At 35.2% G+C, this 12,148-nt stretch overlaps 2 protein-coding genes across 3 annotated transcripts; one reads left to right on the top strand and one right to left on the bottom strand.

Annotated features, from left to right (window-relative positions):
- Positions 1 to 2,063: 2,063 nt before the first annotated feature.
- On the top strand, positions 2,064 to 3,661 carry LOC144562213 (Golgi SNAP receptor complex member 1-2-like). Of its 2 annotated transcripts, none has more exons than XM_078311397.1 (6): positions 2,064 to 2,285; positions 2,571 to 2,767; positions 2,904 to 2,966; positions 3,079 to 3,162; positions 3,245 to 3,374; positions 3,458 to 3,661. In XM_078311397.1, exons 1-6 carry the CDS (start codon positions 2,126 to 2,128, stop codon positions 3,553 to 3,555), a joined length of 732 nt encoding a protein of 243 aa, XP_078167523.1. In that variant the 5' UTR covers positions 2,064 to 2,125; the 3' UTR covers positions 3,556 to 3,661. The 2 variants fall into 2 exon arrangements, with proteins under 2 accessions (XP_078167523.1, XP_078167521.1); XM_078311395.1 differs by having other exon boundaries at positions 2,904 to 2,993.
- Positions 3,662 to 4,673: 1,012 nt separating this feature from the next.
- On the bottom strand, positions 4,674 to 11,468 carry LOC144561563 (kinesin-like protein KIN-7F). Its single transcript, XM_078310541.1, has 14 exons — positions 11,195 to 11,468; positions 10,261 to 10,557; positions 10,050 to 10,139; positions 9,861 to 9,961; positions 9,662 to 9,775; positions 9,481 to 9,562; positions 8,972 to 9,039; positions 8,794 to 8,859; positions 8,506 to 8,630; positions 8,086 to 8,413; positions 7,770 to 7,874; positions 6,883 to 7,620; positions 6,132 to 6,436; positions 4,674 to 5,305 (listed from the first exon to the last, which is right to left on the bottom strand). Exons 2-14 carry the CDS (start codon positions 10,466 to 10,468, stop codon positions 4,984 to 4,986), a joined length of 2,652 nt encoding a protein of 883 aa, XP_078166667.1. The 5' UTR covers positions 10,469 to 10,557; positions 11,195 to 11,468; the 3' UTR covers positions 4,674 to 4,983.
- Positions 11,469 to 12,148: the final 680 nt, after the last annotated feature.

The raw sequence follows: 12,148 nt of genomic DNA, 5'->3' as shown, positions 1-12,148 counted from the left end.
CAGCACGGAAGGGTGTAAAGCACCAAACGACCTTCATGGTTATGTATGTTTCAATAATATTGGCCAAATTAAAAGATTCAATTGTAAATGTGTTCTTAATTATTTAGATAAGATGTATATCAAATATTAGTGAATATGAATTTGATTGGCCATTCATCATAAAAATAGTTAAAACTTCAGCGTTCACAATTAATTTTTTTATTTTTTATGGAAGACTAAAAGTTTTTCAAATGGACTCAAATCTAATACACGTCCTATTCAAGTAATTGAGAACACATCTATAATTTTAACTTTTTAAATTTTGATAATATTTTTGTATCATAAGAATTGGATGTACCATAAAAATTGATATATATTAGAAATTTCCTTAAGAAAATTTTAGAAGAATGAAAAGCTCATATAATTAATTCCGAGATGTATTTTATTCAAATTGAAGCTAACTATCTTTGTTTATGAAAATTTGTGTAAATATGAAATCTTTGATATCTTAATTATTAATTTTAAAAGGAAAATCAATAATTTGATTGATATGCATCGAATTTGAAACCTTATCATTTTGATCCTTCCCTTCGCCGGAGAACGAGAATCCACATCAACGACTCTGGTACAGCAAAGGTTTATCATAAATGCAAGTCATGTGCATATTAATAGATATATTATTAAAATTACTTATTTTACATTATTATTAACTGTGGATAGCAGGGGTGGACCCAGCTTAGTCCAGGAGGGTCAACTGCTCTTCTTTAGATTTTGAAATTTTATACAAATTTATAGGTTTGGACCGACTTTGTCCCTCTCTGAAATTTTATTTTCTCCCCTCTGAACTTTTAGTTTGTAATTAATGTTGAATTTAGAGTAATAGGGTTACAATTATGATAATTTTTTTGGATTTCAATTGGTAATTAGAATAAGAAGACATAGTATTTAAAATTAGAAGTTAGATTATTGAAATCTAGAAATTAGTACCTGATTAGCTATTGAGTTTGAATCCGATTAACTATTCAAATCCGATTCATTATTTTTATGCCCATTCCTGACGAAAATCCTAGATCCACTCCTGAATAGCAGATATATTTTTATGGAAATGAAGGTCCAAACCAAATTGATAAATATTGAGATATTTAGGGTACCAAGATGAAACTTTTTTATTTGAAATTTTAAGCACTTAAACGAGAACTAAAATTTATTAAAATTTCTATTTGTATTGCCCCATAATTACATCGGACAATAGGCAATACAAATAGAAATTTTAATAAGTTTTAGTTGCCCTTAAAATTTTAAACAAAACAGATCGCACAAGTGAGATAAAATAATAATACAATGATACAAGTTACAACTGTGTCATCGTTATAATTTACTAAAATTTCAATCTCAATTGTCCGATCTGTTTTGTTTAATTTGGAATTTTGATTTGATCTAAATGTTATTTACTAGTCATAAAGAATAATAGCACAATCGTATATTCGTATCATCGCATTACGGCAGCACATGTAAGTGGATCCGCAAGATGCATCAACGTGGTGAATTCTAACCAGGTATATATATTATTTTTTTAGAATTTTTTGAAATCAGTGTTTTTTTTAATTTTTTTTATTATTTTTATTTCAAAATTAGTGTTTTTATTTAATGAAAAACACTGATTTTGAAAATCTAAAAAAATAGTAAAATTTTTTCAGAAAATGTAAAATTTGGTCTAAACACATTTTAATATGAAGAACATCAGATTAGCTATTTGAATTTTGAAACTAAAGATATGAGTGCAAATTAAAACGCCCACAAAGTATGGTAGCCTTACTCATATATATACATATATAAATATATATATATATGCAAACAAACAGTACGATATATATATACACATTTTGTATGCATAGTGATCTTTCAATATCAATCCTCAAATCTTACAAAATCATGGCTTCAAATTTAACAGTTCTACTTTAATTATGGGGCGATCTACAAAGTTTAACATTTCCACTTGTTGTGCAGGCCTAACTTACCAAAAATGAGAAAATGGTCACCCACCAAAATACACGTTGCTATTTTCAAACTTACATTACTGGTTTTGACTTCTGAACGTGTTAAACATAAGACCAGTTGGTTGACCCTCCCCCCCTCCTCCTGTCTAATGGCCACCGTTGTCTCCACCACTTCAACATCTCCGCCGATTTCCAATCACTCTGCCTCTGAGGGAACCACCACCAGCAACTGGGATGATCTACGGAGATCAGCACGCAAGCTTGAAGGTGACCTTGATGTCCGGCTTTCGTCCTATGCAAAGCTTAGTGGTATGCTGTTGTGATGCCTCGCATCTTTATGTCGACCCTCCTTTGTAAAATGCTTATAAGTTGTTTCCTGTATTCATATTTGGCTGATCAAGGGCTTCGATCAGATGTGCATATTTTTTTTTTTCAGATTACTTGAGAATTTTAAATTTATGTTTATTTTATGATTTGTCTGATCATAATTTCGTGTCTAGTCAGATATACCTTATTAAGACTGAGCTGCACAATTTTTAAAATTAAAATAATTCAACATCTCATTTTTCGTTTTTTCTCTGTTATCTGAAACAGGATTTTCTGATAAGAAAGGTTCGTCCAATGACATGCAATGGAAGACACTGGAGATGGAGATCGAAAATCTTCTCGTTAAGTTGACCGAAGTCAATGAGGACATGAGCCAATGGACCTCAGCCACAGTGGTGGGGGCCACCACTGCTGTCATGCAGAGACTCACTAGGCACAGAGAAATCCTCCATGAATTAACACAGGTTACTGTTATTTCTATTACAGAGTTTTTCACAGTTTTTTAGAATATCTAAGAGAATAAAAATCAAAGAGACATTTTCTTTTATGTTTCATATTATAAATTTTCTTACGCTGTATGTTTTATTATCCATGTATTAGGAGTTCAAGCGCACAAAAAAAAATCTGGTATCTGTAAAGGAGCATGCTGAGCTTTTAACATCAGTGCGCAATGATATACATGAACACAAGGTGTCTTTCTGCTTGATGAAAATAAAATTTCCATATGCCTTTTTAATTTTTATTTTAATGTTCAAGAATTGATTTGAATTACCAGACAGGAGCACAGTCGCCGAGCAAAATTAAATCGGAACGGAATTTATTGCGAGAGCGTGCTGCTATCCATGGAGGTCTTACACAGGTAGTATGGCAAACCTAAAATATGTAATAGCAATAAGGGGAAATTTAATAAGCTTCCTAACAATGATGTATTTATTTTGTAGATTGATGAGGTAATTGACCAAGCTGAAGCAACAAGATCAGCATTGACTGCTCAAAGAAGTGCTTTCGGTGAAATCCAGGGAAAATTGAAGCTCCTAAAGGACAAATTTCCTTTAATCCATGTAACACTAGGTACTGATATATAGTAATTCAAATCCATCAAATAATATCACATATGTTCTCCAATTGTATATGAATGTTATTTTCTAATGCAGGAGCTATCAAGCGTAAGAAATCAAAGGATGATATCATTCTCTCTGCTGTTGTCGCTCTGTGTACATTGTTTCTAGTAGCTTACTGGTTTGCCAAGTGATTCAAGCTTTCTTGATTATACAATAGTATCTGAGAGTAAGTAGCAAGTTTGATGAGTCATTTAAAACAACAAAAACGAAAAAGTATTACATAGATATTGTATCTTTTTTTTTTCTTCTGATATTCAAAAGCCCGTAGACAACTTACAACTCAATCCCCCCATACAACATAATTCTCTATCTGATATTATAAAACCTATTACAAGGATTCTACTGACCAAAACAGAGGAAGGAATACGCCCGTGCAATTCTAATTATTCCTCCCTTTCTTTGCCAAATAATCCGCCAAATCATTTTGGCTTCTTTGCACATGAAAACAAATAAAAAATTTATTATCTTGCAAACTTCTCCAAACATACAAAATTTCATCGGGCACCGTCTAGTCTGCATTTAGTGGTGGTAGCGAATTTGAACAGATGCTAACCAACTCGAGACAATCTGTGAAGAAGGAGCATGCTTCTACTATTCCTAGTCCGATCACTGCAGAAATAGATTCTTTTAGAGCTAATGCTTCAACATGTAAAGGGCAACAACCTCTAACTGCTTTGGATTTGTATTCAAGTAATTCCTCACAATACCAATTTCACCGTTTCACCCCTCCGTCCATGAACCATCCGAGTAGCAGCTAATACAAACCCGCAATTTTTTTTTTTATTAATACTAAGTCCCAGTTTAGTTGCACTTCACAATAAATAGTATATTGTCTTTGAATATTCATATTCATTATAGCAGTAATAGTTCACCTCAGACCAGATTTGCGTATTTTGCTATGCTTCTGCGCAAAATGTATCAGAAAAACGCAGCTCTCTACGATTATATTACAAATCTGATAAGAACTTAATCCATTCAGCTCTCTACGATTATAAACATTTCACACATCTTAAAATATACACTTGTTATGCTGATTCGCACATCTCAAAGCATACTTGTATATCTCTATACAGACATAACTATTACCGATTGTCATGCGATTTTAACCAAATTATGCATCTAGACAAACTACTTTGATCTTCTAGATTAATTTTCTGAATCACTTAAATGGAGCACTTAATTATTAATCAATATATACTTGCTTATTCAATTATTTTCTCAAAATTTGACCAAAAACTATTGAGAATTGTTTAGGGAGTGAAAAATAAAAAGCTACATATAATATTCCATAATTTTTTCATTAGAAGTCTTAATATTACTTGCTGCATCATCTTTTCCTCCAACCATAGCAAACAAACTATAGCAAGCAGCATTCTCGTATTTCCCAATAACATTTTTTCCCCTGCAGCAATAAGCTAATGCAGAAATATTACACTGAAAAGAGAGCAACACAACGGGCTAGAAACACTGTATATAACTCAAATGTTTCTGTTGCTCCCACAAGCTTCCGGCCACAGACAAAAACAAGCAGCAACTAGGAAAGCACTTATAAACAACAACTAAAATAGAGGATTGTTATATCTCCAGCCATTGTAAGATCGTCTAATTGACTGTTGAGGCGTGAAACTGAGCCCAAACATCTCTCTCAAGGCCTGACCTGGCTCAAGAAGCCCGATTAACCTTGCGACAAGAGATGCACTCTCTCGGACATGCTCTAGGTCTTTAGTCTCAGTCCATAGTAGTAGCGCCAATTGAGCTCTTCTTCTCTTTGAAGTCAATGAAATGCCCCATTTGGTGTAGATACTTTCCCTCTCTGCAACTGTCAGTCTTTTTTGCATCTGTTTACACAGCATCTCTCTCTCACGCTGAAGCTTTCTTGAGCTGCACAAATATGAAAGTACTGAAAAATTAATCGAGCTATCATGCTTGCATAGTAATTAGTTGTTCTAGGCAAACCTGCAGAAAAGCCCTTCTTATTTTTTGCAATAAGAGAAAAATACGAGTTCAATCTCACAATGAAATTATCAAGAAAATTGAAGTATGAGGTGACTAATTATTTTCCTGCAATTTTGCTGATTATCTTGTATTTTAATTTGTTAATGTTTAATTCATTGGGATTGAGGTCATTTTCCTCATTTGACACCATTAATAATAGTAGTGTTTAACAAATTAATAATTTAGCAATGGACTTTGTTTGAGTTCTATAATTTAGTGTGGACTTTCTATAATTTTGTGACAGAGGATTCCAATACCACAATCTCTCTTTTGCATTTATATATTCAAAATCCTAAAATACAAATGAGGAAACCAAACAATTGATCTTCTTGTTCTTCACAAGTAATACATCGATGTGAACATTATAATTTTTGGAATCCCTTTTCCACTAGATCAAGAGATTAAAAAATGAACACGCTAAAAGTTTAACAGCCACAGCCAACTTAATCCATTCAGTTTTGTATTCTTGATCTCATCCGAAATGAACTTTAGAAAATTATAAAAGTTTGCGCAAAAAGCACAACTCGAGAAGATGATTGAGATCAATAGTTTGGATTTGTTGTTTAGAGTTTGAATTAGAACATTAAAGCAAAAGAGAGGTGCCACAAGGTGCCACCAGAACCCTTTTGTTTCTCTTCTATAATCTTTCCTACTCTTACCTTTTGTTGCTTTTCTCTGAAAGAAGGAATGAAGCAGAGACAGAAAAGAGTACCTCAACCCAAGGGATGTTTTGGGCACACCAGGAAGAACAGCCTTTCCATCAAGACTCCCACGGAAGTAAGTGCCTTTAACAAAAGATAACCGGCGCAACTCCACTTCCATGTAGATGGAGTCAGCAGGGTCACCTTTGAACAGGAGGAAGAAGTAGGTGCGGTGCACCAGTGCCACCTGGCATGCTTGCCACAGCTGAATGATTTCCTGTTGTTTCTTCTCAAACTCCAGTGGCCACCGCGTAGGCGACTGCATGACACTCGAGGTCTTCATTGCTCCGTCAGGCCCTAGTTCCTCTTTCACATTCTGGTGTGAGATCAAAACTTACAATTAGGGCTTTAGAAAAACTAAAATATTTATGAAACAATGGGTGCTATCACTATATAACTAAAAGTATAAAAAGATATTTGTAAAGAAGCCAGAATCCAGGACGGTAGTTTGAGTTTCCAAAGCTATCTCTTATTTGGATTAGGGCATTGCACATGTTATTATGGATGACCAGCTTTAAGCCTTTAACTCCTCTAAATATTTTAGGGATCGCATGTTAAGTTTGTATATTGGCTTTCCTCAGAAAAATAATTATAAGTGTTTATGGTAATGGCTATAAAATATCAGAATTATAATTACGACTATAATTTGAATTTTGCAGCTCTACTAAAAGTAATAAACTAGTAACAATATTTGCTAATTTAGTATTGACAAAAAGAATTGATTGTGATGATGGCGACAACAAAATATGCATTCTTTCTGACCTGAGCCATCTCCTTGAGTTCAGCGACAAAATCATTAATCCTGGTAAACTCCCCTTCACCCATGGTGGTGCCACTTTCAGTCTTGGCCAGGCTCCGGGACGTGACTGCAGACTCTGAGACCATCGATTCATCGCGAGACAACATGTCAGTTTCTGTGTCACAGTTTACCCCAGCCCCACCCCTTCTCTGACCAAAGCCCTCAGGTCTCCCCGGGAATTCTATCAAACACCTGCTGGGTGGTGTGGACTCATTAGCCTGCTCTAACCACTCATTGGAGGAACCCCTCTGAGTGTACCTACAACTCTGGCTTCTACTCAGTTGAAATCCCTTAAAACCTCCTACTTCCCGTATGTTGCTAACAGGGTTTCTTCTGACATTCTCCAAGTGTTGTTCCAAGGTGATAGCAGATGAACCAGGAGTAACAACCAGTGGTTCTGTATTGTTACTCCCTGACCTGGTATTTGACTCAACCTGAATTGTGTCATCAGTCTCAATGCACCTTACTTCTTTACAATCTTCTGAGTCATCTTTGTTGTGGTATGACCCCACTAGACCAAATGTTGGGCTGCCCATAGAGTCGAAGGGAGACATGGAAGTGTTTCTTTTGTTTCTTGAAGTAACAGTGTTTGTAAAATGGGTGTTTGAATGTTGGTCAATTACTTCTGATGACTCAGCAGTTGATTGCTCATCCTCACACGAGTATGGTGCGAAGGAGTTACCAGTTTGTTCGGAGCTCCCCTGAAAAAATGACAAGGAAAGCAACAGAACTGAAGTTATACCCATTTCTCCATCAGAATAAGACGATACATAGAGATAATTAACGGGGTTAACAGACACGTACAACAGCAATAATAACTTTGTAAACAAATATATATATATTCCCTAACCAATTGTTTTGACGAACGTTCCTCGCCTATGGCACGCAATAGATCCTCAAGTCGAGACTGAGCCAGATTCCTTTGCTGTTTCAACTCCTTCATTTCTTTATCCATCTACATATTATAAAATTCTATATCATTTACCTAATATAAAATTATTGCTACCAGCTGGACTACTTTGTACTAGTAACAGTACCAGCTATAATGGTAATAATGCTACTTGGCAAATTGCCCACAACCTGTCAGCAAAAAGCAAAAAACAAAAAAACAAAAAGAAGGGGGGGGGGGAAAGAATACTAGCTAAAATCAAGTCAACTAAAGCAACCTTCTGGATCTGGGCTTCCTTCTCGCGCAGCAGACTCTCGAGCTTGGAGTATGAATGTGGGATCCGCAACTCGCTCTCTAGCCTGGCAACCTCTCTCTGCAGATGCTTGACCAATGCCTTATCAGACATAACCACATTGACCTGTGCATTGGTCACAACCTCCTTCGCACAGCTGGCGAACAGGAGTGTGTTCCTGGACTGCTCGATATGAGACCGTGCTGGGCTCATTGTACATATAATTGCTGTCCGTGCATTGCCACCAAGTGAAGGTTGAAGGATGCGAGTTAGCTTTGATTCTCTGTAGGGTATATGTGCATTTCTTCCTTTGCTGTAGGTCAAGTGACATATGGTCAACAATTTCAAAAGCCAAAAAAAGAAAGAAAACAAAAAATAAAAATAGCATGATAAAGGATTGCTAACCTAAGCTTTCTGATCACAGTGCCTAGTGTGAGTAAACTTCTATTAATATGGCAACCTTCTTTCAGCCTAGTCCCACCAGATAACGCCTGAGATGCACGCTCACTACCTGCCAGATCAACAAAATTCTGCATGCAAAGAGCATATATTCAATGACAAAATTTTCATATATAGGAATTTGCAAAGATTGAGATTAAATCTTTCAACAATTATACTAGTATCTTTTCAAATTTTTACTTGCATTGTAAAATAAAGAAGCACAATAATGAAATTACAAGAAAATATCATTACCACACTGGCCATCAGTGTACTTCTGTTGTCCTTGCCCAAGAACTCACGGGCAGAGCTCTCGATTGTCTACTAACACAACAAATGAGCAAGTTACATACAGTCAATAATTTATTTTCATTCAAAAATACATATTTCTTGGAAACAAAAAAGTTCAAAAAGAGAGGAAGAGGAAACAAACCAATCTGAGGATCTGATGAGATCTGGAACTAAATTCGTTAAGATAGGTCTCACCAGTCTTCCTTTGAGCTGTAGAAAGAGAATTGAATAAAATAACTGGCACACTAATTTAAATAATCAACCACAAAGTTCAACTTTTCATTACCCAGAGAAAAGCATTTTTCCAAATAAAAAACACATCCCTTTTTTGTGCCTTTTTACATAGTTCTACAAGTAATGAAGAAGCGGATGACATAAGATCAAGCTCCCGGTCAATTGTTCTGATTCCCATTCATGAAGAAATACAACACAACAACCAAGCCTTTAGTCCCAAACAAGTTGAGATAGGCTAGAAATGAAACCCAACCGGAGAAACAAAAACCAATGTAGACAGTACAAACCATTCATGAAGAAATGCAATTAATTTTTTTGGTGGATATCTGTGCAAAGTAATTACAAAGAAAAAAAAAACTCATCGCTTTATTATTAGTATTCTTTCTTTTCCTTTTGGAAGGAATATCTGATCTTCACCTTCACAAATTGCAATCAGCTCCTTGAGATGCTTCCAGTCCCTCAAAACCTCCTCGGTAAGCTTCTCAACAACGGTTCCTTTCTGACAAACAATCGTGTTCACAACGTAAGATAACAAAAAATGATATTATATTCCTAATTGATTCCTAAAAAGAAATCAAATGAGGAAACTTCCCCTCACCTCGGGATCATCCAAAAGCCTAAGAGGAGTATTCTCAGGGTTGAGCAAATCCTTCACGACTTCATTGTAAATCTCAATCGCCGAGAATTTCAACACAAATGCTCTCTCTTCATGCTGTACGACAGATTGAAAAGGAGCCAAATGTTCAATATACCAAATATTACCTACAGAACAGTAGATTGAGAAGCGTATGTATTACCTTGCTGATATACTCATATATATCTGCAATAGTATACTCGGTGATCCCCATCATTGTGTATGTCTTTCCACTGCTAGTTTGCCCATATGCAAATATACTAGCTGTACAAAGCGATCCATTAAGTTTTATCCGATTAGATTGATTGTATTCACACAAAAAGCAAAAACAAGTAAATTTTAATCATCTTACAATTGACACCGCTAAGTACTTTCAGCGCAACCTCCTTTGCGGCCTCCTCATATACCTCCCGTGTGGTAGAATCGGCATGGAACACTCTGTCTGTTAACAGCACATGCATATATTAAAAGAATAAAAATAATAAAATTTTAACTAAAAACAATTTCAAGGTTAAACTGAATCTACACTTTTGTATTTATCTGTTAAAAGAAAAGGTACTCACCGAAGGTGTAGGCACTGGGAGCCATTGGGCGGTCTTGTAGGCTGTTGCGAAATATGATTGTGGTCTCATTGATGCATTCAAAATCTGATGGGTCCCCTTTTGTGATTTCCTTCTCCGACAGCGGTCTTAGCCTCACTGATACCAGAATCTTCTCCTGATTCCCTCCCCCCTCCCATTGCACCATCTCATCCCCACCTATCGATCCCATCACTCAATAAATTTACTCTCTCTCTCGAAAACTTTGGCAGCCGCTGCCAAGTGCTCTCTCTCTCTCTTCTCTCTCCCTCTCTAAGACATCTGCTCAGAAAAAAAAATAGAAAACCTCTGAATGTAAGGAAAGTACTAAAAAAAACTAATTATGTGCAAAAAAAGGAAAATGCATGTTACATGACCTGAGTCCCTTGAAACGCATTAAATGAAGAAGACCCTCCTAAATTTAATTAAACTACCAGTCACACCACTAATGGCCCAAAAAAGGAAAGTAACATTAGTTGCCTGTAAATCAAAGTTATGCTTTACGGTTGATAATTGCAACGCAAAATGCAACCTGATGTGGGTCCAGCAAATAGGAAAAAATAAAAGTTGGGGGGTTGCTATTGTAGGTGGAGGTGATAGGGAGCAAAATTTTGGAAATCGGTAGTTGGGTTGTCAATCACACTTGAAATTGAGAAGAGAAAAGAGAAGGTCTTGGCAAAGGTGGCCTAAATTGATTCGTAAATTTTTATTCTCAAACTTCAATGAGAATAGGGTAGTTCCTATTCTCCACGGATCTGACTGGGTTTTTGTGAAAGCGATAGAAGAATAATAAAATAGATCAGTTCAGTCGGTGGAGAGAAAACAAAAATAGCGAGCTACTTTTATTTACTTCTATTTTCAGCATCCTTCTATAACTCGGCGAGAAATAAAAATGAAGCATTTTATTTATTTAAAATACCTGGAGGGAAGCTCTGATGCGAGCTTGACACTTCTCTTTCCAATGGAGCAACTCCATAGCAACAAGATCTCAGTGTTCTTTTTTATTTTTATTATTATTTTTGCTGGGGGAGAGAAAGAGGAGGTAACGAAACCAGCACACTAGCAGGCACTACTAAGTACGTGCCCGTTTTTGGAAGAGGCGGTGGCCGTGTGTTGTTTATTTTCTTCTCTTCTATTCATGGCCGAGGGAACCGTTCTCTTGCCTTCTCTCAACTCTCTCCTAATATTTTGGTATTATTTATTTGTATGCTGGTATGAATATGATATATGCTACGCGTACACGCTATTCTATCCCCCACGAAGTTAGACTCAAAAGTCTCCAGGCGAAGTTTCTGATCTTTATTTTCAATTGTAATTGTTGAATTCAATTTAAATCATCTAGAGAAACTTTTTTTTTATTAAAGCAGTGTAAACGGCAAATTAAATTAATTTCAAATAAATTTATAGTACTAAAATAACAGTAAGAATGTAATTACCAGAACCAAATTATACAAGTTATTATTTGCAAATGGATATTAAAGTAAATTTTTCTTCACAATAATCATTTTAACAAATTATCAAGATCATTGATTTATTTTCTTGTTTGGTATACTATTTTACCAAATTATCATTTTTAACAAAAAGTCTCTACTATCTTTCACAAAAAAAAAACCTCTATCAAAAAAGGAATTGACAAAATTGGATTTTAGGTGAATTTCTAAATATGTCTTATCTTAATTTGAAGTTTGAACTTTATATTGCTTCTTAGTGACGTTTGTCGTTTGTTACAAATTAAAAAGATTGACATGTTTATACTAAGTAGTTACTAAAATTAAGAATTAATAAGTACTTTACACATAAAGAACATTTATTGTTAACAACGACACACATCATGTTGATAAAAATAATAATCACAACTAACAAAAAAAGTAAT

The sequence above is a fragment of the Carex rostrata genome, chromosome 11, assembly GCF_964058835.1.
Source record: "Carex rostrata chromosome 11, lpCarRost1.2, whole genome shotgun sequence".
Taxonomy (NCBI): domain Eukaryota; kingdom Viridiplantae; phylum Streptophyta; class Magnoliopsida; order Poales; family Cyperaceae; genus Carex; species Carex rostrata.
This window is presented reverse-complemented; position numbering and strand designations above follow the sequence as displayed.

What these genes read in the sequence shown, in the direction of transcription:
- LOC144562213 (XM_078311395.1), top strand. Translation starts at nt 2,126, where the DNA reads ATGGCCACCGTTGTCTCCACCACTTCAACATCTCCGCCGATTTCCAAT. An exon ending in TCCTCCATGAATTAACACAG is followed by an intron (nt 2,768 to 2,903) that starts GTTACTGTTATT and finishes TCCATGTATTAG; the next exon opens with GAGTTCAAGCGCACAAAAAA. An exon ending in TCCATGGAGGTCTTACACAG is followed by an intron (nt 3,163 to 3,244) that starts GTAGTATGGCAA and finishes TTTATTTTGTAG; the next exon opens with ATTGATGAGGTAATTGACCA.
- LOC144561563 (XM_078310541.1), bottom strand. Translation starts at nt 10,468, where the DNA reads ATGGGATCGATAGGTGGGGATGAGATGGTGCAATGGGAGGGGGGAGGG. An exon ending in GTACACTGATGGCCAGTGTG is followed by an intron (nt 8,631 to 8,793) that starts GTAATGATATTT and finishes CTTTGCATGCAG; the next exon opens with AATTTTGTTGATCTGGCAGG. An exon ending in AGGAAGCCCAGATCCAGAAG is followed by an intron (nt 7,875 to 8,085) that starts GTTGCTTTAGTT and finishes TATAATATGTAG; the next exon opens with ATGGATAAAGAAATGAAGGA.